Here is a 25,820-nt window from a genome sequence, read left to right on the forward strand (position 1 = left end):
CGGAGGTTGGTTATCAATACAATACAATAAAACTCTCCATTCCATAAATGGACATTTGGAGTACAAACGTAGTATTTGGCCACTGGTCTGAAAGGACAGGCACAAGAAGGCCCCTTACATACCCATAGACATGGATAATCCTAAAAAGATTTTTAAAAAGGCGTCCAACATCATACAGACCATCTATTTGGCCTTTTTTTTGGTTCACATTTCTTACGGCCAATCACCTGAGCCACAACAGCCTCGACACTCTTGAACTTCCTGTAGTAGAAGTGGTCAGCATGGAGATGGAGTAGGCAGCTGGTTTTAGACTGGTCCAATGTTCTCTTCGACCTGGACACTGGAACTTCCTGTGAATGTCACATGAGACGGTAGTCACTAGATAGACATGATCAAAATGACAAAAAAGGAAGCTAATCAAAACCATTCAGGAAGAACACAAGTTATTTAGTTTTACGGCCTTTTGCATTCTCACACCACCACAAATGTGTGGTCATTCACCCCGTTGGGTAAAGCTAAGGTTTGTGGTTAAAATCCAATTTTCGTCCTTTCTAGCATGACCACATAGACAGAGTGTGACCTCAGGGCCAGCCACCTGTGGGAAAGTGTCTGAGGGAGGGTGAACGGGGTCGGCAGGATGGAAAGTTCCTCAGGCAAGAACATCTGCTGGATCCATTTTTATAGCTAATCTCAAAATAAAGGAAATTCTGTATGTTTCCAAACAAGTGACTATAAATAAATAACTTTACATGATGTTGTGTACATGTTCAATTGTCCCTATACCCATTGTTGATCAAGATGTAGGGACCACAAACCAATTAGCCTCACGCCTCAGAGACAATGGCCTGCCTGCCTACAATAGATTGAGGAAATACGTGGAGCTGGCACGCAAAGCCATACAGGCTGTTTATTTAATCAGTTTACAGGGTAGCTTATTATGGCGCTAAAGAACAATATATACTCAACAAAAATATAAACGCAACATGGAACAATTTCAAAGATTTTATTGAGTTACAGTTCATATGAGGAAATCAGTAAATTGAAATTAATTCATTAGGCCCTAATCTATGGATTTCACATGACTGGGTATACAGATATGCATCTGTTGGTCACAGATACAGTACCTTAAAAGAAAAGGCCTCACAACGGGCCTCAGGATCTCGTCACAGTAGTTCTGTGCATTCAAATTGCCATCGATAAAATGCAATTGTGTTCGTTGTCCGTAGTTTATGCATGCCCATACCATAACCCCACCGTCACCATGGGGCACTCTGTTCAACGTTGACATCAGCAAACGTTGACGTCGCCCACAGGACGCCATACACGTGGTCTGCGGTTGTGAGGCCGGTAGGACGTACTGCCAAATTCTCTAAAACGATGTTTGCTGTGGCTTATGGTAGAGAAATTAACATTAAAATCTCTGGCAACAGCTCTGGTGGACATTCCTGCAGTCAGCATGACAATTGCACGCTCCCTCAACTTGAGACATCTGTGGCATTGTCTTATGTGACAAAACTGCACATTTTAGAGTGGCCTTTTATTGTCCCTAGCACAAGGTGCACCTGTGTAATGATCATGATGTTTAATCAGCTTCTTGATATGCCACATCTGTCAGGTGGATGGATTATCTTGGCAAAGGAGAAATGCTCACTAACAGGGATGTTAACACATTTGTGAGAAATAAGCTTTTTGTGTAAATGGAACATTTCTGGGATCTTTTATTTCATCTCATGAAACATGGGACCAACACTTTACATGTTGCGTTTTATATTTTTGTTCAGTGTATGATCTGCAATAGCTACTGTACAGTGAGGGAAAAAAGTATTTGATCCCCTGCTGATTTTGTACGTTTGCCCACTGACAAAGACATGATCAGTCTATCATTTTAATGGTAGGTTTATTTGAACAGTGAGAGACAGAATAACAACAACAAAATCCAGAAAAACGCATGTCAAAAATTTTATAAATTGATTTGCATTTTAATGAGGGAAATAAGTATTTGAACCCTCTGCAAAACATGACTTAGTACTTGGTGGAAAAACCCTTGTTGGCACGCACAGAGGTCAGACGTTTCTTGTAGTTGGCCACCAGATTTGCACACATCTCAGGAGGGATTTTGTCCCACTCCTCTTTGCAGATCTTCTCCAAGTCATTAAGGTTTCGAGGCTGACGTTTGGCAACTCGAACCTTCAGCTCCCTCCACAGATTTTCTATGAGATTAAGGTCTGGAGACTGGCTAGGCCACTCCAGGACCTTAATGTGCTTCTTCTTGAGCCACTCATTTGTTGCCTTGGCTGTGTGTTTTGGGACATTGTCATGCTGGAATACCCATCCACGACCCATTTTCAATGCCCTGGCTGAGGGAAGGAGGTTCTCACCCAAGATTTGATGGTACATGGCCCCGTCCATCGTCCCTTTGATGCGGTGAAGTTGTCCTGTCCCCTTAGCAGAAAAACACCCCCAAAGCATAATGTTTCCACCTCCATGTTTGATGGTGGGGATGGTGTTATTGGGGTCATAGGCAGCATTCTTCCTCCTCCAAACACGGCGAGTTGAGTTGATGCCAAAGAGCTCGATTTTGGTCTCATCTGACCACAACACTTTCACCCAGTTCTCCTCTGAATCATTCAGATGTTCATTGGCAAACTTCAGACGGGCCTGTATATGTGCTTTCTTGAGCAGGGGGACCTTGCGGGCGCTGCATGATTTCAGTCCTTCACGGCGTAGTGTGTTACCAATTGTTTTCTTGGTGACTATGGTCCCAGCTGCCTTGAGATCATTGACAAGATCCTCCTGTGTAGTTCTGGGCTGATTCCTCACCGTTCTCATGATCATTGCAAATCCACGAGGTGAGATCTTGCATGGAGCCCCAGGCTGAGGGAGATTGACAGTTCTTTTGTGTTTCTTCCATTTGCGAATAATCGTACCAACTGTTGTCACCTTCTCACCAAGCTGCTTGGCGATGGTCTTGTAGCCCATTCCAGCCTTGTGTAGGTCTACAATCTTGTCCCTGACATCCTTGGAGAGCTCCTTGGTCTTGGCCATGGTGGAGAGTTTGGAATCTGATTGATTGATTGCTTCTGTGGACAGGTGTCTTTTATACAGGTAACAAGCTGAGATTAGGAGCACTCCCTTTAAGAGTGTGCTCCTAATCTCAGCTCGTTACCTGTATAAAAGACACCTGGGAGCCAGAAATCTTTCTGATTGAGAGGGGTCAGATACTTATTTCCCTCATTAAAATGCAAATCATTTTTTTGTTGTTATTCTGTCTCTCACTGTTCAAATAAACATACTATTAAAATGATAGACTGATCATCTACAGAGGAAAAACAAGCAAATCAATACTACGAATCAAATATTTTCTTTCATCTTTTATCTTACACACCTTTTTCTCATGAGTTCTGTCAAACACTTTGTTGGTTAGTTCTGGTTATCAAAGGGTTCGGAAGCCCATTACAATTATGGTTTCACAGATGTGGAAATGGTGAGAAGGATGGAGGACAATAACAGAAAGTAGGACAGGGAGGTGTCTCTTCTCAGGTGGACTTGGCGTGTGTGTGTGTGTGTTTGTGTTTGTGTGTGTATGAGATGATGTCTGGCCTGACCTACCTGATTGGGTCTGAGGCTTTGGGCAAGGCGCTGCAGACGTTCTGCACCACAAAACCCGTCACGGCTGCTTCCCATGGGAGGAGCATCTGTATGTGGATAAACACACACACACATATGTAAACACACACTGGAAAAGCACACACATAGTATCCTCAGCAAGTATTCACACCCCTTGACTTTTTCTACATTTTGTTGTTACAGCCCGAAAATTTAAAATTAATTAGATTTCGATTTTTTTGTCACCTGACCTACACACAATACCCCATAATGTCAAAGTGGAATTACATTTAAACTCAGTTTATCAAAATTCCTGACATTTAATCCTAGTAAAAATTCCCTGTCTTAGGTCAGTTAGGATCACCACTTTATTTTAAGTGTGAAATGTCAGAATAATAGTAGAGAGAATTATTTCTTTCAGCTTTTATTTCTTTCATCACATTCCCAGTGGGTTAGAAGTTTACATACACTCAATTAGTATTTGGTAGCATTGCCTTTAAATTGTTTAATTTTGGTCAAACGTGTCGGGTAGCCTTTCACAAGCTTCCCACAATAAGTTGGGTGAATTTTGGCCCATTCTTTCTGACAGCGCTGGTGTAACTGAGTCAGGTTTGTAGGCCTCCTTGCTCGCACACACTTTTTCAGGTCTGCCCACAAATGTTCTATAGGACTGAGGTCAGGGCTTTGTGATGGCCACTCCAATACCTTGACTCCTTAAGCCATTTTGCCACAACTTTGGAAGTATGCTTTGAGTCATTGTCCATTTGGAAGACCCATTTGCGACCAAGCTTTAACTTCCTGACTGAATTTCTTGAGATGTTAATTCAATATATCCACATAATTTTCCTTCCTCATGATGCCATCTATTTTGTGAAGTGCACCAGTCCCTCCTGCAGCAAAGCACCCCCACAGCATGATGCTGCCACCCCCGTGCTTAAAGGTTGGGATGGTGTTCTTCACCTTGCAAGCAACCCCCTTTTTCCTCCAAACATAACGATGGTCATTATAGCCAAACAGTTCTATTTTTGTTTCATCAGATCAGAGGACATTTCTCCAAAAAGTATGATCTTTGTCCCCATGTGCAGTTGCAAACCGTAGTCTGGCTTGTCTATGGCGGTTTTGGAGCAGTGGCTTCTTCCTTGCTGAGCGGCCTTTCAGGTTATGTTGATATGGGGCTCGTTTTACTGTGGATATAGATACTTTTGTACCTGTTTCCTCAACCATTTTCACAAGGTCCTTTGCTGTTGTTCTGGGATTGAGTTGCACTTTTCGCACAAAAGTACGTTCATCTCTAGGAGACAGAACGAGTCTCCTTCCTGAGCGGTATGACGGCTGCGTGGTCCCATGGTGTTTATACTTGCGTACTATTGTTTGTGCAGATGAACGTGGTACCTTCAGGCATTTGGAAATTGCTCCCAAGGATGAACCAGGTCTACAATTTTTTTTCTGGGGTCTTGGCTGATTTCTTTTGATTTTCCCATGATGTCAAGCAAAGAGGCACTGAGTTTGAAGGTAGGCATTGAAATACATCCACAGGTATACCTCCAATTGACTCAAATGATGTCAATTAGCCTATCAGAAGTTTCTAAAGCCATGACATCATTTTCTGGAATTTTCCAAGCTGTTTAAAGGCACAGTCAACTTAGTGTATGTAAACTTCTGACCCACTGGAATTGTGATACAGTGAATAATAAGTGAAATAATCTGTCTGTAAACAATTGTGGGAAAAATTACTTGTGTCATGCACAAAGTAGATGTCCTAACCGACTTACCAAAACTATAGTTTGTTAACAAGAAATTTGTGGAGTGGTTGAAAAACGAGTTTTAATGACTCCAACCTAAGTGTATGTAAACTTCCGACTTCAACTGTATGTTTTACATTTTTTCTTCTTCAAATTAATAAAAATGAAAAGCTGAAATGTCTTGAGTCAATAAGTATTAAACAACTGTGTTATGGCAAGCCTAAATATGTTCAGGAGTAAACATTTGCTTAACAAGTCATATAATAAGTTGCATGGACACACTGTGGGCAATAATAGTGTTTAACATGATTTTTGAATGACTAACTCATCTCTGTACCCCACACATACAATTATTTGTAAGGTCCCTCAGTCGAGCAGTGAATTTCAAACACACATTCAACCATAAAGACCAGGGAGGTTTTCTCCTGAACTTCCCGCCTAACCTCCCGAGTGGGGCAGTGGTCTAAGGCACTGCATCGCAGTGCTAGCTGTGCCACTAGAGATACTGGTTCGAATCCAGGTTCTGTCGTAGCCGGCCGCGACTGGGAGACCCATGGGGCGGCGCACAGCGTCGTCCAAGGTAGGGGAGGGAATGGCTGGCAGGGAAGTAGCTCAGTTGGTAGAGCATGGCATTTGCAACGCCAAGGTTGTGCGTTCGATTCCCACGGGGGGCCAGTATGAAAAAAAGAAAAAATAATGTATGCACTCACTAACTGTAAGTCGATCTGGATAAGAGTGTCTGCTAAATGACTAAAATGTAAAACATTTTGAATTCAGGCTGTAACACAACAAAATGTGGAATAAGTCAAGGGTATGAATACTTTCTGAAGGCACTGTACGTTAACATATACTAAGTACTGTATAAATACACACAGTTAAACATTTAAAGAGATTGTGTTCTGCCTTAATTCATCACGGTTCTTGAGGGTATTAAATACAAACATAAATAAAAGCACAAACACATTTACTTTACATTTTAGTCATTTAGCAGACGCTCTTATCCAGAGCGACTTACAGTTAGTGAACACATTTTTTTTTTTATACTGGCCCCCCGTGGGAAATGAACCCACAACCCTGGCGTTGCAAACGCCATGCTCTATCAACTGAGCTACATCCCTGCCGGCCATTCCCTCCCCTACCCTGGGCCAATTGTGCGCCGCCCCATGGGTCTCCCGGTCGCGGCCGGCTGCGACAGAGCCTGGATTCGAACCAGGATCTCTAGTGGCACAGTTTGCACTGCGATGCAGTGCCTTAGACCACTGCGCCACTCAGTGGTCTAAGGCACTTGTTTATCTCTTTCTAATTTGTATACATTTTTGTATAAATTTTTGTATACACCTGAAAAACCAAACAACATTTTCTCTCTGGCGGGAAGCGGTGAACGTGTTTGTAGTGTTAAAATGCATGTTTGGCATGATGGAAGATCCGTCAACTTCTAGTGAATCTTTGTTTCCATTTTAAAAATGTTTTATTTGTGATGTGGTAGACGCCTTGCTTAAACAAAATCCACTGGGGCTGATTTGCTTGATTCTTTCTTGCTGCAGCTTTCTACTCCCCTGATTGTGGAATCATTGACACATATTTTTACCTGGTGATTATCTTGGGTGCTATCCCTAGGGTTTGGAAGGCTACCCATGTGCTCCACAAAGGTGGTGACCCCTCCTAAATGAATAATTATCACCCAATCTCTAAACTGTCTTGCCTAGCAAAAATCTTACAATCCTTAAATAAGTGAGTGTGAGAGAGACAGAGAGAGAGAGAGAGAGAGAGAGAGAGAGAGAGAGAGAGAGAGAGAGAGAGAGTGCCTGTGTGGAGAGTGAGCGAGACCCAGGCAGTCAGCTCATTGTAATTTATAGTGCAGTGGCAGAATGTTTGGGAGTGACAAGGTTTACTGTGTAACATACAGAGAATGAATAAACTGCTCTACTCATTCATTTGTAAAACGGACACTTTACCTCTGTTAATGGTCTGTGGAATTTCCAGGGTAGAGGATTAGAGTAAAACCACATTAAGAGCGCTGTGTGTGTTCACCAGTGGTTTGTTTGTGAGCGGCTGGTTAGAATACGTGCAACGTTAATCCGCTCTATTAAATGAGTCATTCTCAGCTTAGATCTTTCCTAAATACAATAATATTTTCTAAGTGCTTATCAGTAGGGTTTCAGGCCAGATCATAGCATTATCTCTGCTGCTTCATTGGTGTTAAATTATATAGTAAAATGGACAAAAGGCAGCATTGTGCTGCCCTTTTCATTGACCTGTTGAAGGCTTACGATACTGTTGACCACTCATTATTCATTTGTAGGTTATCTAAAATTGGCCTGGATCAGGATGCATGCAATTGGTTTGAAAACTACCTGACAGAAAGGACATAATGTGTATCTTCTGATAATGTTAAGTCAGGCTTCTGTGATCTTAATAAAGGTGTCCTGATGATAATTTTTGTCTGTAATAAAGCCCTTTTGTGGCGACAAACTCACTCTGAGTGGGTGGACCTGACTGCCAAGTGGGTGGGCCTATGCCCTCCCAGGCCCACCCATGGCTGCACCCCTGCCCAGTCATGTCAAATCTATAGATGGTCCTCTGTAGCTCAATTGGTAGAGCATGGCGCTTGTAATGCCAGGGTAATGGGTTCGATCCCCGGGACCACCCATAGGTAAAAATGTATGCACACATGACTGTATGTCGCTTTGGATAAAAGTGTCTGCTAAATGGCATATTATTATTATAGATTAGGGCCTAATAAATGTATTTCAATTGACTGATTTCCTTATATGAACTGTATCTTAGTAAAATCTTTGAAATTGTTGCATGTTGCATTTACAATTCTGTTCAGTGTATATATAAACAATATTGGTTTGTTTCTAAGTAATTATAACCTCCACTTGTATGCGTGTATGTATATGTATGTATTCTGTTGACCTTCTGTTGACAAGGCTCTTTCTGAGCTACAATCTGCCTTTCTTGCTTTGCAGAAAGTCTTTGTTGAACTGAAATTGGTACTGTACTTAATGCAGGTAAAACTAAGCATATAGTATTTATATAAAACGCTTAAAAATGTATCTGATGATTTATGCATATGTACCTTGGATGGTGCCCACATTGATCGTGTCCCTGCTTATAAATATCTGGGTATCTGGATTGACGAAAAGCTATCTTTCAAAAAGCATTTTGATGAGTTAGTTAAGAAGTGAAGAATTAAAATGGCCTTCCTTTATAGGAATAGGCCATGCCTTTCGTTATATAGCAGAAAACAAATAATTCAGTCGGCATTCATACCATTTATGAGACTATGGTGACACTTTAGTAAGGGCGATAGGTTCAGTACACATCACTGCATTCTGTATCAGAAAGTAGGCTGGCCTTCTGAGGTCTCGTAGATCGATGCATTGCACTATTTTTGTTTCTAAAGCCCTCTTACACAAACTTCCACCGTACCTTACTTCATTGTTAACCTACAGACGTACGAGCTACCAGACCCGGTCTCAGGGATGGCTAACTCTGGAGATCCCTTCGATCTCCACTGAGTTACGTAAATCTGCTTTTAGTATTTTTGCACCTTAGTTGTGTAATAATCTCCAAAACTCTCTAAAATGGGATGTTTTGGTGCCTCTAGGGCAATTCAGACAGCTGATTGATGGCCTTTTACTGAAGAATGTGTTTGTTTTCTATCATTGTTCTATCACTGCTTTTTGTAGTGTATTGATGTGTATATTGTTGTGTATACTTTTTTGTAATTACAGGGGTCTTCTGAAAAAAATACCTTGGTCTCAGCATGACTCCCTGTCAAAATAAAAGTTAAATATAATACTTGATTATTTGGCTGTGTGACTTTTTATCATAAAGGACCTAATTACTGGTAACTGGCTTGGTAGATGAGAGCGGTTTTGTTTCTTGATAATAGACTTGATGAAATGGAAAATCCCCAGGTTGTATACAGAGATCTGTAATGTATGTCTTGTGAGTGTATTTCTTACTAAATCAAATCAAATCAAATCAAATCAAATTTTATTGGTCACATGCGCCGAATACAACAGGTGCAGACATTACAGTGAAATGCTTACTTACAGACAAATTGTTACGGTCAGGGAAACTACACAGGCTAATACAAAAACAACCACAAAGACCCCAAAGGCTACTCTGTCAGTTTATGGTAATTGGATAAATACATGTTTTCTACTCTGAGATAGGCCTACAACTACATTGTTTGCACTGGCAAGTTATAGAATGGTATGAGAGTTACACAAAACATAAATATTAGTTGGTTGTGTTGTAGAGTGTTGGAACAGTATTCCGCCCATGTAAACTACTGTGAGCATTACTAACTATTACTAACTACAAAGGTGCATAGGCCAAAAAGATACATACCACACAACCTAATAGATGAGTATGTTTCTGTTTTCTTTGCTCACAGTAGTTTACATGGGCGGAATACTGTTCCAACACTCTACAACACAACCAACTAATATTTCTGTTTTGTGTAACTCTCATACCATTCTATAACTTGCCAGTGCAAACAATGTAGTTGTAGGCCTATCTCAGAGTAGAAAACATGTATTTATCCAATTACCATAAACTGACAGAGTAGCCTTTGGGGTCTTTGTGGTTGTTTTTGTATTAGCCTGTGTAGTTTCCCTGACCGTAACAATTTGTCTGAATTTGTAACACCTCAGGGACCATAAACCCTTGGAACTTGTTGAAATAATTTAGTAATTGCTGTCAAGGGAGGAATTTTAGCTTCCATAAATTGGCACATATGATGCATATGATCCTTGAACAATCCTGTTAAAGGATTAGACAATATACAGTGGCTTGCGAAAGTATTCACCCCCATTGGCATTTTTCCTATTTTGTTGCCTTACAACCTGGAATTAAAATTGATTTTTTGGGGTTTGTATCATTTGATTTACATACAGTGAGGGAAAAAAGTATTTGATCCCCTGCTGATTTTGTACGTTTGCCCACTGACAAAGAAATGATCAGTCTAAAATTTTAATGGTAGGTTTATTTGAAAAGTGAGAGACAGAATAACAACAAAACAATCCAGAAAAACGCATGTCAAAAATGTTATAAATTGATTTGCATTTTATTGAGGGAAATAAGTATTTGACCCCCTCTCAATCAAAAAGATTTCTGGCTCCCAGGTGCCTTTTATACAGGTAACGAGCTGAGATTAGGAGCACACTTAAAGGGAGTGCTCCTAATCTCAGCTTGTTACCTGTATAAAAGACACCTGTCCACAGAAGCAATCAATCAATCAGATTCCAAACTCTCCACCATGGCCAAGACCAAAGAGCTCTCCAAGGATGTCAGGGACAAGGTCCCTCAGTCGAGCAGTGAATTTCAAACACAGATTCAACCACAAAGATAAGGGAGGTTTTCCAATGCCTCGCAAAGAAGGGCATCTGTTGGTAGATGGGTAAGAAAAAGAAAAAAAGCAGACATTGAATATCCCTTTGAACATGGTGAAGTTATTAATTGCACTTTGGATGGTTTGTCTATACACCCAGTCAATACAAAGATACATGCGTCCTTCCTAATGCAGTTGCCGGAGAAGAAGGAAACCACTCAGGGATTTCGTCATAAGGCCAATGGTGACTTTAAAACAGTTACAAAGTTGAATGGCTGTGATAGGAGAAAACTGAGGATGGATCAACAACATTATAGTTGCTCCACAATACTAACCTAACTGACAGAGTGAAAAGAAGGAAGCCTGTATAGAATAAAAATATTCTAAAACATGCAACACGACACTAAAGTAATACTGCAAAAAAATGTGGCAAAGCAATTAACTTTTTGTCCTGAAAACAAAGTGTTAGTGAGTACCACTCCCCATATTTTCAAGCATAGTGGTGGTTGTGTCATGTTATGGTTATGCTTGTAATCGTTAAGGACTGGGGAGTTTTTCAGGATAAAAAAAAAATGGAATGGAGCTAAGCACAGACAAAATCCTAGAGGAAAGCCTGGTTCAGTCTGCTTTCCACCAGACACTGGGAGATGAATTCACCTTTCAGCAGGACAATAAACTAAAACACAAGGCCAAATCTACACTGAAGTTGCTTACCAAGAAGACAACAAATCTATCCCAAGACCTGAAAATGGTTGTCTAGCAATGATCAACAACCAATTTGACACAGCTTGAATAATTTTGACAAGAATAATGGGCACATGTTGCACAATCCAGGTGTGGAAAGCTCTTCGAGACAAATTATTGACTCGGGGGTGTTAATACTTATGTCAATTTGATATTTCTGTATTACATTTTCAAAAGAAGGTATTTCTGTTTTTTATTTGTAATAAATTGCCAACAAATTCAAAAAATCTGTTTTCTCTTTGTCATTATGGGGTATTTTGTGAAGACTGATGATTTTTTTTTTTAAATCCATTTTAGAATAAGGCTGTAAATTAACAAAATGTGGAAAAAGTCAAGGGGTTTGAATACTTTCCAAATGCACTGTATGTATTAACCAAAAGCATATAGACATAGGTTCACATTAGCAAATATTCAAGTGATGATATTGTATCTTCCTACAATATTTACACACAATAGGATCCATTGTGGCACACGGTGGCTTGTAGCTTCCCACAGACCTTTATATCCACACACCAGACACCACAAACATTGTGGAGATGTTGGTGGATATTACCAAAAATCAACAAGGTATTCCCCAATGGCAGTGCAGACCATCATGACCTAATATCTAACCATATGTTTCTTTTTACAGAAAATAATGCCAATGAAGTAATTTCATAACATAGCCTAACATTGCATGCTTTATTACTTCTGTCTCCAACTATAAATCTCAGTATATCCCCAAGCCAAACCAGAGTGTTTGGGGATTATTCAATAGCAAACCCCATGACCTCATCCAAACCCATCAGAGAGAACAGAACCGCTTTAGCTTGAGAGAACTGACTGTTCCAATTAAATCAATGCGTACACATTGGCATCAGCTTCAATATTATAGAACCAACTCAGTGGCCTTGTGGCAAGAGTGAATATTGAATTTTGAAATGGGTTGAGTCATACCAAACACTAAAAGAAATGTACCTGATGCTTCTCTGCTTGGCACCCAGCATTAAAGAGATGGATAGGGGGTAAGGCCCTGCGATAGACTAGCGTCCTAGCCAGGGGTTGTACTTGTAAATTATATCAAGCTGCCCCACACTACAGAATCAGGAGATAGGCTCCTGCCCTATGGGCTGTTCTGGCTCAGACAAGGCTTACTTGTCGAATGCATATTAAATATTATATAATAATGTCACGACATAACAATAATCACTTTCACTTGTGATTTCCTGGAATAAATATACCATGTTACTAAATCAATCAGGTAGTGTTTCTTTGTCTAATTGACAACCCAGATTGGAGGGCTGACAGGGGAAGACTTGATGGTTGAACCGAAGAGGGCAGAGAAAACGCTGCGGTCATGCTGCTGCCTTGGCAGCCCGTTTCTTGATCAAACACTCAGAGAGACAACACGTGATTGGTCACACCATTCTGCTGAGGCACCTACGGCCAATGAGAAACAGACATTTGGCTCTATAGATGTTAGGGGTGGGGGTGTTGGATTTGGGGGAGGGGGAGGGGGAGGGGGAGGGGGGGGTAAATGCCGGCCGTTGACCCATTGACAGAAATATTTCCAAAGCTGTGCCATGTGCTGCTGAGCCTAAGAGCTGGAGAGTTGGGCTCTCTCTTAACTATGCATGCCTGGGGAGACAAAAGTCAGCAATTGCTGCAGACCGTGCAGCCAAACTCTTAAACAAGGGCTAAGTTCATTGCCAACTTAAATAACTAAACCTGATCTGTCTAACTGCAGCAGAGTAAATTTAAATACCCCATACATACAGTGCCTTCGGACAGTATTCAGACCGCTTGAATTTTTTCACATTTTGTTATGTTACAGCCTTATTCTAAATGGATGAAATTGTTTTCCCCCTCATCAATCTACACACAATACCACATAATGCAAAGCAAAAACAGGTTTTTAGACATTTTTGCTTATTCATAAAAAATAAAAAACTGAAATATTACATTTACATACAGTGAGGGAAAAAAGTATTTGATCCCCTGCTGATTTTGTACGTTTGCCCACTGACAAAGAAATGATCAGTCTATAATTTTAAAGATAGATTTATTTGAACAGTGAGAGACTTTGGGGTCTTTGTGGTTGTTTTTGTATTAGCCTGTGTAGTTTCCCTGACCGTAACAATTTGTCTGAATTTGTAACACCTCAGGGACCATAAACCCTTGGAACTTGTTGAAATAATTTAGTAATTGCTGTCAAGGGAGGAATTTTAGCTTCCATAAATTGGCACATATGATGCATATGATCCTTGAACAATCCTGTTAAAGGATTAGACAATATACAGTGGCTTGCGAAAGTATTCACCCCCATTGGCATTTTTCCTATTTTGTTGCCTTACAACCTGGAATTAAAATTGATTTTTTGGGGTTTGTATCATTTGATTTACATACAGTGAGGGAAAAAAGTATTTGATCCCCTGCTGATTTTGTACGTTTTCCCACTGACAAAGAAATGATCAGTCTAAAATTTTAATGGTAGGTTTATTTGAAAAGTGAGAGACAGAATAACAACAAAAAAATCCAGAAAAAACACGTCAAAAATGTTATATATTGATTTGCATTTTAATGAGGGAAATAAGTATTTGACCCCCTCTCAATCAGAAAGATTTCTGGCTCCCAGGTGTCTTTTATACAGGTAACGAGCTGAGATTAGGAGCACACTCTTAAAGAAAGTGCTCCTAATCTCAGCTTGTTACCTGTATAAAAGACACCTGTCCACAGAAGCAATCAATCAATCAGATTCCAAACTCTCCACCATGGCCAAGACCAAAGAGCTCTCCAAGGATGTCAGGGTCAAGATTGTAGACCTAAACAATGCTGGAATGGGCTACAAGACCATCGCCAAGCAGCTTGGTGCGAAGGTGACAACAGTTGGTGCGATTATTCGCAAATGGAAGAAACACAAAATAACTGTCAATCTCCCTCGGCCTGGGGCTCCATGCAAGATCTCACCTCGTGGATTTGCAATGATCATGAGAACGGTGAGGAATCAGCCCAGAACTACACAGGAGGATCTTGTCAATGATCTCAAGGCAGCTGGGACCATAGTCACCAAGAAAACAATTGGTAACACACTACGCCGTGAAGGACTGAAATCCTGCAGTGCCCGCAAGGTCCCCCTGCTCAAGCACATATACATGCCCGTTTGAAGTTTGCCAATGAACATCTGAATGATTTAGAGGAGAACTGGGTGAAAGTGTTGTGGTCAGATGAGACCAAAATCAAGCTCTTTGGCATCAACTGAACTCGCCGTGTTTGGAGGAGGAGAAATGCTGCCTATGACCCCAAGAACACCATCCCCACCGTCAAACATGAAGGTGGAAACGTTATGCTTTGGGGGTGTTTTTCTGCTAAGGGGACAGGACAACTTCACCGCATCAAAGGGATGATGGACGGGGCCATGTACCATCAAATCTTAGGTGAGAACCTCCTTCCCTCAGCCAGGGCATTGAAAATGGGTCGTGGATGGGTATTCCAGCTTGACAATGACCCAAAACACATGGCCAAGGCAACAAAGGAGTGGCTCAAGAAGAAGCACATTAAGGTCCTGGAGTGGCCTAGCCAGTCTCCAGACCTTAATCCCATAGAAAATCTGTGGAGGGAGCTGAAAGTATGAGTTGCCAAACGTCAGCCTCGAAACCTTAATGACTTGGAGAAGATCTGCAAAGAGGAGTGGGACAAAATCCCTCCTGAGATGTGTGCAAACCTGGTGGCCAACTACAAGAAACATCTGAACTCTGTGATTGCCAACAAGGGTTTTGCCACCAAGTACTAAGTCATGTTTTGCAGAGGGTTCAAATACTTATTTCCCTCATTAAAATGCAAATCAATTTATAACATTTTTTACATGCATTTTTCAGGATTTTTATGTTGTTATTCTGTCTCTCACTGTTCAAATAAACCTACCATTCAAACTATAGACTGATCATGTCTTTGTCAGTGGGAAAATGTACAAAATCATTAGGGGATCAAATACTTTTTTCCCTCACTGTAAGTAGTCAGACCCTTTACTCAGTACTTTGTTGAAGCACCTTTTTGCAGCAATTACAGCCTTGAGTCTTGTTGGGTATGACGCTACAAGCTTGGCACACCTGTATTTGGGGAGTTTCTCCAATTCTTCTCTGCAGATCCTCTCAAGCTCTGTTAGGTTGGATGGGGAGCATTGCTGCACAGCTATTTTCAGGTCTCTCCAGAGATGTTCGATCAGGTTCAAGTCCGGGCTCTGGTTGGGCCACTCAAGGACATTAAGAGACTTGTCCCGAAGCCACTCCTGCGTTGTCTTGGCTGTGTGCCTAGGTCATTGTCCTGTTGGAAAGTGAACCTTCTCCCCAGTCTGAGGACCTGAGCGCAGGTTTTTTTAAGGATCTCTCTGTACTTTGCTCCGTTCATCTTTGCCTCATTTCTGACTAGTCTCCCAGTCCCTGTCGCTGAAAAACATCTCCACAGTATGATGCTGCCACCACCATGCTTCACCGTAGGGATGGTGCCAGGTTTCCTCTAGATGTGATGCTTGGCATTCAGGCCAAAGAGTTCAATCTTGGTTTCATCAGACCAGAGAATCTTGTTTCTCATGGTCTGAGAGTCTTTAGGTGCCTTTTACTGAGGAGTGGCTTCCGTCTGGCCAGTCTACCATAAAGGCCTGATTGGTGGAGTGCTGCCAAGATGGTTGTCCTTCTGGGAGGTTCTCCCATCTCCACAGAGGAACTATAGAGCTCTATTAGAGTGAACATCGGGTTCTTGGTCACCTCCCTGACCAAGGCCCTTCTGCCCCGATTGCTCAGTTTGGCCGGGTGGCCAGCTCTAGGAAGAGTCTTGGTGGTTCCAAACGTCTTCCATTTAAGAATGATGGAGGCCACTGTGTTCTTGGGGCCTTCAATGCTGCAGAAATATTTTGGTACCCTTCCCCAGATCTGTGCCTCGACACAATCCTCTCTCGGAGCACTACGGACAATTCCTTCGATCTCATGGCTTGGTTTTTGCTCTGACATGTACTGTCAACTGTGGGACCTTATATAGACAGGTGTGTGCCTTTCCAAATTATGTCCAATCAATTGATTTTACCACAGGTGGACTCCAATCAAGTTGTAGAAACATCTCAAGGATGATCAATGGAAATAGGATGCACCTGAGCTCAATTTCGAGTCTCATAGCAAAGGGTCTGAAAACTTATGTAAACAAGGTAGTTCTGTTTTTTATTTGTAATAAATTGCCAAAAAATTCTTACTAATCTGTTTTCGCTTTATCATTATGGGGTATTGTGTGTAGATTGCTGAGGATTTGATTTGATTTAATCCAATTTGGAATAAGGCTGTAACATAACAAAATGTGGAAAAAGTAAAAGGGTCTGAATACTTTCCGAATGCACTGTAGTTTAAACAGCCAACTACACTTTTTATGTGAAACGTGCACAGTTTAAACGTATAATGGTTCTAACTCTAGCACAAAAACTCTTGAGTTGGTTTACCTGAAGATCAAACCAATTCAGGGCAAAATAAGGATTTCATAAAACTGAAACACTGTGCCATACTCAGCCACAGAGTAGACCAGAACCCTCAGTCACCAGACATATTTTTTTAATTAAAGTTCGATCCTATAGGAGAACTTGGCCACATCCCCTGAATGTGCTGATGGAAAGGTTCTGTCATTTTCACAGAGTAATTTGCTAAAAGTGGTCCTCCTGAGACGTCTTTCCATGGTGGGCTACAAATCATGTCATTAAGCATGGCCAGGAGACAACCCTGGGGTGGTTTCAAGACCTGAAACGTGGTCTCGGGGTATTTCCCAACACGGATTCTTTCTGCAAAATCCTCCATGAAGGGACTGAATTCAGTCTATGAGGCTGGATGGAATTCAACTAGAGAACTGTCCCTTTACAACACACAATGTGAACAACGTTGAAAGCACTGTGTGAGGGCTGCCCATGTTTCGAATAGATCTTAAAACAAAAATGCTTTCACACATCTGGAGTACGTATTCTTCTTCACTGTTTCTCACTTACAATCAGAACTAGAGACTTTGTCATCTGCTTGCTTGCAGGGTGTGGGTTGGGAAGTATGTTTTCATGAGTGAACCTCTTAACTAATCACACCCAGAGCAGAAGGAGCGCCCGCAGGGTGAATGACAGCCCCAGGGAGCATGGGAAAAGCTTGATATTTACCCCTCTCTCTCACCACGGTGGTGTGAGTTCAAAAGAGCGGTCATGTGACCAGGGGTAACCACAGAGCGCTCACAAACAGGCACACTCGGACACTCCTTTCTCTGTTATTGTTTAACCTTGGGTTGTCTGCTTCTCCTCTTTCAGCACTCCATACAGCATGGGGACTTGTCAGTACTAGCCTGCCCCCACCTCTCTATCTCCTCACTGCAGTCATACATGCACACACGCACGCACGCACACACACACGCACGCACGCACGCACGCACACACACACACACACACACACACACACACACACACACACACACACACACACAGTCTTGTATAACTAACCTTGTGGGGACACACAATTCAGTTCCATTCAAAATCTTATTTTCCCTATCCCTAACCCATACCCTTACCCTAACCTTACCCCTAACCTGAAAACATAACCTTAACCCTAAACCTAACCCTAGCTCCTAACCCTAACCCTAAACCTAATTCTAACCCTAACCCTAAACCCCCTAGAAATAGCATTTGACTGTGGGGACTAACAAAATGTCCCCACATTCTTTGTTTGTTTACTATTCTTATATAGTTAAACACATCCACACAAACACATCCACACACACACACACACACACACACACACTTCAAGAGGCTACTCTAATCCAAGCCACTGGAGATAATCTCAATGCTTTATGACCCCATGGATTGGTGGTAAAACTTCCTCCGTAGTGTCTTCTTCATTACCTTGTGATGAGCTTGGCCTTCAGTCTGTCTGTTTGTCTGTCTGTCTGGAGGGGTGTGTGTCTTACAGGCCTATTTACAAACAAACCTGGGACGTCCCATGTCTGGGACCAGGAGTCCTTCATCCTTATCCAACCTCAAATTCAGATGACAACCACAGGCAGTTACTGTAGTACAAAATGGCCACATTATCTCTGGCCCACTCACACTGATTGTAGGGGAGAGTGGGCAAAGCTCTAATCAAGGCAAAGGGTGGCTATTTGAAGAATCTCAAATATAACATATATTTTGATTTGTTTAACACATTCTTGGTTACTACATGATTTCATATGTGTTATTTCATATTTTTGATGTCTTCACTATTATTCTACAATATAGAAAATAGTACAAATAAAGAAAAACCCTTGAATGAGTAGGTGTGTCCAAACTTTTGACTGGTAGTGTACGTCCACACTATGAGGTTGGAATAATACTGTGAAAATTGTGAAAATGATGATAATGCCCTTTTAGTGTAAGAGTTGTTTGAAAGACCACCTGAAATTTCAGCTTGTTTTGCATGAGTGGAGTTTTGGCCTGCCTGGCGACATCACCAGGCGGTATAAGTTAATAGACCATTAACAAAGAGATTTTCAAACCTCACTGCCAATAACAGCTAGTTTTCAGGTTACATATCTCTCCCATTAGACTACTCCAATAAGGCCCCTCACTCAGACCACTCCCACAGTCCTAGCAAAATTTTTGCTTGAAAATGTGAATTTTTTAAAACTGTTTTAGTTTAAAATAATCACAGTAAGGTACTTATTTTTTACCCCGAGATGATTTGATATTGAGATAAAAACGGCTGCATTGGACCGTTTTAATATACATTTGAGAAGAACATTCATGAGATGTTCAACAGTCCTCTCTTACCGATGTCGTCTTCATGGTAAATGATGGAGTGGTGTTGTGAGGGCTGGCTGGTGTATCTGTGGACGGGCTCTATGTAATACGTCCCATTGGCTGTGAGGACAGAACCCTCAAACTGGCCCTGGATGACAGAGCCGTGACAGGAAGATCCCCTCTCATCTGGTGAGAGACAGACAGGTGGGAGTTAGCGAGAGATGGAGGGGGAGAGAGACCGATAGGCAGATTGAGGGGAGGCAGGCTACAGTATGTTCGATTATAAAGCCACGAATCCCTGAAGTGTCATATACCTTCAAGTTCTCCAGAATATAGATGGGAGAGGTCTGCTGTACTTGATCTGTTTTCAGAGAAGACTTTAAAAGGCTCTGTTAATCCCGTCGTGTCTCGCCTCAGACGCAACCGGAAGGTCCTAAAGTAAACAATCGTGTGACACACAGCACAAAGAGTGAAACATGTGTTGAAACAAGCGTTTATAATTATATGTTGATCAGAAAGGCAATGAAACAGCATCTCCTGGGCTTGTGTCCAGTACCTGAGAAAAGCTCTGAGGTCCAGCTGCAGTGTCTGGTCCTGAGGCTGTGTCTCTCGTTTGGCGCGCTGGTGTCTCCTGTGTAAGGCCTCACGATCATATGACAAGCCTTCGTAATGCCTTATGAATGGGCTAATACCATTCAGAGCTCCTAGAGAGGTTGACATAGTACAGACACATGAAAGTTTAGATTCAGTGGCTTTATCTTGTCTGGTGTGAGAACCGTGTTAACCTGCTTTGTGACGTAATCAAAAACATTTTCCAGATAACTGCACAAACAATGCTTAAAAGGCTCCTTAACAGCTTCTACCCCCAAGCCATAAGACTGCTGAACAGTTAACAAATGGCTACCCTGACTATTTACATTGAGCCCCTTATTTTATTCCTATTTCTTATTATTTTTTGCACTGACTCTCTTGCACAGGCTCGATGTACACTCACTGGACTAACCTCACACTCACAGAAAACACACACACACACATGTATATTGACGCTCCACACACACACACACACACACACACACACACACACACACACACACACACACACACACACACACACACACACACACACACACACACAAACATTCATTCACATTCCTTCACACTCTTCACATACGTTGCTGCTACTGTCTGTTTATTATCTATGCATAGTCACTTTACCCCAACCTACTGTACATGTACCTGCTACCTCAATTACCTCGACTAACCCGTACCCCTCCACATTGACTCGGTACCGGTACCCCTTGTATATAGCCTCGTTATTGTTATTTTATTGTGTTAAGGTTTTTCCTTTAGTTTATTGAGCACATTTTTCGTACTTTTTATTCTGCATTGTTGGTTAAGTAAGCATTTCACACCTGTTGTATTCGGCGCATGTGACAAATACAAATTTGATTTGATTATATAACAACATTTGAGAGGGGGAAAACAAACAATGTCTATAGATAAATTAGCTACTGTAGGGAAGTGATACACTGAACTGAGGCTTACTTGGGCAGGCATTATGAACATTTCTCATCCATTTCAACTTTGCCATTCAGATTGATTTAGATTGTGTTATAAATATCAGGCATTTCCTTCTTTCTAGTAGGCCTATGGACAGCAGATAAAAGTGACATCATTTCATCATGACTACAACTTCTCCATTAATGTGCTACATTGTTTTCTCCTTTATCAAAGAACATGCCAAACAGATGGTCGAGGGCTTACACACACTGTCCACATAACACTCACACAAAGCTTCAATAGAGAATATCTCATATCATATCTAATCAAACAAAACACAGCATCAACACCACATGGAGGCCTTTGTATCAATGTAGTCCTATGTGTTTGTTGGCCATAGCATTCCACAGAGGACAAGCTCAGGCAGATCCACTGTCTTGTCTGATAGTTCCAAGCTAAGGGTAGGCCACCAAATGTGAACTACAGCGTAAGATCCCCCCCTGCATCGCGTGACTTGTCACACCTCAACACTAACCTAACAATGGTGTCAAGTATCACACAGGAAATAAAAGCCATTCTACCTGCATTGGGTCCACCTGAGTAGATAAGCAACATCAGAAAGCAGTATTGGGGTGTATTCATGATGTCTTCTGTGCTTCTTTCCTTCCTCCCTCTCTCTCTCTCTATAGCTGCTTACCTGTGGTCTCCTCACTGTGGAATGTGACTAGATAGCTGCTCATGCCAGGACTTACCATTGGAAGATAGGAACACACACAGTCCAAGGCAAATTCAGACTTGTTGTTATCCTGGGGCTTAACAGTTAGGGAGTCCTTTGAAATATATGCAAAAAAACACATTTTCAATTCAAATAGGACAGATATAAGCACCCACCAAATTATTATTTATTATTTAAATACAATTAGTGAAGACGAATGTGTATTAGGTAACAGTGGTTTCACAACAATGGTGTTACTGTTTCATAGAGGTAATGATAGAGGTCATAAAGTCAATTGTGGTTGGTACAGTCACCCTAACACAAATTGGGGTGAGAAGTTACCATCATCTTTATTTAGGCTAGTTGTGTTAGAAAATGTTAGCTGGAAACTCCCCTTGGACACAGTGACACCCTGATTAGCCTATCGGCATCTCGTTTAATACTTCCCCACCCCAAATTAGAAGTGGATACACACAACAGCCGATCTATTTGGAGAATGTTTTATAATAGAAAATGTGTTATATTTTGGGGAGCAATATGGAACAGAAGTCAAGATATTCTGATTGAGTGACTATGTCATCAGACTTATATAAAGGGAAGTAAAAACCAGTAGGTTAAAAGTGGTGCGCTACACTGAGTGTACAAAATATTAAGAACACCTTCCTAATATTGAGTAGCACCTCCTTTTGCCCTCAGAAAAGCCTAAATTCGCCGGGCCATGGACTCTACAAGGTGTCGAAAGCGTTCCACAGGGATGCTGGCCCATGTTGACTCCAATGCTTCCCACAGTTGTGTCAAGTTGGCTGGATGTCCTTTGGGTGGTGGACCATTCTTGATACACACGGGAAACTGTTGAGCGTGAAAAACCCAGGAGCATTGCAGTTCTTGACACACTCAAACCTACTACCATACCCTGTTCAAAGGAACTTCATCTTTTGTCTTGCCCATTCACCCTCGGAATGGCACACATACGATTGTCTCAAGGCTTAAAAATCCTTCTTTAACCTGTCTCCTCCCTTGATCTACACTGATTGAAGTGGATTTAACAGGTGACAATCACTAAGGGATCATAGCTTTCACCTGGATTCACCTGGTCAGTCTGTCATGGAAAGAGCAGGTGTTCCTAATGTTTTGTACACTCAGTGTACAGGGAATAGGGTGTCATTTGGGATGCACGCATGGACATCACCAGTTCTAATAAATGTAACCAGTTGAGTGATTCCTCATGAAACTAGAACAAAAAAAGACCATCTGGGGTTTTCATAGAGCTCCTTTTACTTGGAAATACACTCATTCAATTAACAAATGTGAAGGTTTTCAGTTTAGGAAACTGCAATGGAGACATTCCCATCCCAAACGGAACAAGGCAACCCAATGACTGGACAGAACTATGGTGCACTCTCAGTCTATGCATAAAGTGTCGAAAGCCAGGTTCCTATATAAGAGATTACACACAGCAGGATAACATTTGCTTTAAATCATATTTTACTGTAATGTGTTTGTTTTCATTTGGATGTTTTTCAGTAGGCCCTGCAGTGTTGCATGACAAACTGGCTACAGCTGAGAAATGCATCTCCTCCGGCCACAATGTGATGCAAGCCAGACACCAGCACTTCATCTGGTCTGAGGTATGCACATATTACCTCAATATGAAAGGAGAGGTGGAAGAGTGCTAAGACAAGCAATGCATATAGGTACCAACAGGGGCCACATAATCAAACTGATCTAAAAATCACAATTAATAAAAGTCATTGTAATTTGTAATAGATAAAGAGCAACTGCTGAACATGACGGTAACTGTTTTCATGCCAGGGACACTGAGAGGAGCTAATCATGGCAGTAAAAATGTGCCTGATCACAATAGTGGCCAGACAATGTCCTGTGTCTGACACTGAAATGAAGACTTAAACTCTAATTCCATTTCTTGTCTGATCTGGTTTACCTCCAGAGAAACACGGTTGTCACGACTAGAGGTGGGCTGAGCTTCGGCCTCTCTCCTCCAAGTAAATATTTTGCTCTTTACGGCTATATATTATAGGGGCATCATACGAAGAAAGCTAGATCTACTCAGGGTTTTCTAAAGCTAACCAGCTTCAGCTTCACATTCCAGCTCAGGCTTCATCCGTACTACGACAGTGGATATTGCTTGCCATTAACTCTAGCAGGCATGTAACTGCGTGTGCATGTCACACGTGGCTAGTCGAACGGCAAACTCTTTATTGAGACAATACTGAAACATCAATCCATGGGCGAGTCAGTGCCCCATTTAAATTTGTGCCAAAATCAAAATGAAGGAAAAGTTATCTTGCAAATTCAACAGGCTATGTTGTGAAATAGGCTTTTAGAAGTGCTGTCTTCACTTATCGTTAATGCCGTCTTTGTTGTGCTTATCAATGCTTGAGCACCTTTTTCCCCGACTCCTATCAATACAATTATTGTATCATAATAATAATTATTATTTAATTTGTCATACAAAAGTTTTACTTTGCGTGAAGTTTCAAGTGCATTCTGTCATTACTAAATAATGTGATAGATATTTTAAGATTTTACTTTTTAGGTGTAACATTTTATTCTTTTTTTTACATAAAAAAACATTTGATTAATAAAATATTTAATCAGTCTTCTTCCTCAAATGAAGGGGATGATGACGCAATCTTTGTGAGAGGGAGGGAATCGTATTTCATTGGTCATCAACTCAAAGCCTAGACACTTCATTCAGGATAAATGGAGTTAGCCCTGAGATAGCCTGTCACGGAGCAGGTTAGTTCTGAATGATTCGTTGCCATAGAAATTTACCTGACTAGTTATCCTGTGCTGAACTCAGAACTGACCAAAGTTTGAGTTAACTCCTCAAACCTGATTCGTAGAATAACCCTTATCTCTCCTGCTGCTGTTCCATACCCTGACCGACACCCCCAAAACATCCTGCCTTAAACCGATTGGCCAGGGTTGAACGGCCTGATCTGAAATATGACATCACACACCCATCCCACCCACAGGTAACCACACTCTACACAAGGTTACTTTAGGACATGGGGGGGCGGGGACGTAACGAGACGTGATCTCAACAGTTCATGAGGTCTCTAAAGTTGTAAATGTACGGCTGTCTAGTCCGGTATGGAGTCTTTAATAGTCAGCCCTAGGACTAGCCCAGATATAGAGCGCTCTTCTCTACGCTCTGTTCCCTGCACACTCAGCCTTTAGCTCTAATCCCATAGGAAGAATACGTTTTTAACACGGGTATCAATGGTTCAAACCAACTTTGTGAGCCTTTTTGGTTGCTAGTGACACTAATTCAAATCATGTCCAAACAATTGAATGTGCCACAGGTGGACTCCAATCAAGTTGTAGTGACATCTCAAGGATGATTAAAGGAAATTGAATGCACCTGAGCTCAATTTGGAGTGTTACAGCAAAGGGGTGTGAATACTTACGTAAATGAGATATTTCTGTATTTCATTTTCAATAAATGTGCACAAATTTCTAAAAACATGTTTTCACTTTGTCATTATGGGGTATTGTTTGTAGATGGGTGAGAGAACATCAATTTAATCAATTTTGAATTCAGGCTGTAACAACAAAATGTGGAATAAGTGATGGTGTATGAATACTTTCTGAAGGCACTGTATGTCAGTCTGGGGTCCATGTATGAAAGTCCATAGGGCAGGAGAGCTCAAGTGTGACCAAGGGCCAACATTTTGACCCATTTCTGTCCATTGAAGCCCATTCAGGTTGCAATCATAGAATCATGAAACGTGTTAGACTCTAGACTGGCCACAAATGTCCCATGTGCCGCAGGCTGCTACCCCTGCCATAGTGAACTATTTTCAAGATGCTTCAAAGACTGGGAAAGGTGAAGGTATATGGGTCGTTCCATGAAATGAGTGTCTTTGTGTCCCTTTGATATTTTAAGTAGAAATTGTGCACAAATATTGCATTTTAAAAGCCTGTTATATTAAATGAAGTGCCCTTTAATATAGAGCACTGCATGGAACATTCAATACATCTGATTTTTTATATGAATAAAGAATTGCTAAAGTGCCAGAAATTTGCCTCTGTGACTACTATGAAGATTCTAACTCACTTTAACTCACTCATTATAACTCACCCCAACATTTCTCAAAGTTGTAAAGTCCTACTTATTTTGTTGCTTTGACAGTCATTTCTGGCGATGTATTATTTATTTAATACGATTGGTGATTCATTTGAAGAAAAAGAAAAAAACCTGTCCCTCATTTTAAGGTCAACCCTGTTATGTGAACTGAACTCACGTTTTGGTGAAACTATTCCTTTTGAAATATTTTTTTTTTCATAACATTTTCAATCGTATAGTCAAACCCTAGTGTCAAAGCAGGTTATACTCTTTTTGGCCATTTTCTGGTGTTTTGTGGTGGAAAACTGAGTGGG

The 25,820-nt window shown here is 41.2% G+C and overlaps 1 protein-coding gene across 1 annotated transcript in view; it reads right to left on the reverse strand.

Annotated features, from left to right (window-relative positions):
- Nucleotides 1-21,399, reverse strand: part of LOC121576809 (disintegrin and metalloproteinase domain-containing protein 10-like) — a 63,343-nt gene extending 41,944 nt beyond the window's left edge. The window contains exons 1-6 of the mRNA XM_041890293.1: nt 21,280-21,399; nt 19,755-19,902; nt 19,513-19,631; nt 19,229-19,384; nt 3,610-3,695; nt 228-350 (exon numbers count right to left, since the gene is read on the reverse strand). Coding sequence (XP_041746227.1) covers nt 228-350; nt 3,610-3,695; nt 19,229-19,384; nt 19,513-19,631; nt 19,755-19,902; nt 21,280-21,340 — 693 coding nt within the window. The 5' untranslated portion in view covers nt 21,341-21,399. The remainder of the gene's footprint in view (nt 1-227; nt 351-3,609; nt 3,696-19,228; nt 19,385-19,512; nt 19,632-19,754; nt 19,903-21,279) is intronic.
- Between the last annotated feature and the right edge of the window lie 4,421 nt (nt 21,400-25,820).

This window comes from Coregonus clupeaformis, chromosome 11, assembly GCF_020615455.1.
Source record: "Coregonus clupeaformis isolate EN_2021a chromosome 11, ASM2061545v1, whole genome shotgun sequence".
NCBI lineage: Eukaryota > Metazoa > Chordata > Actinopteri > Salmoniformes > Salmonidae > Coregonus > Coregonus clupeaformis.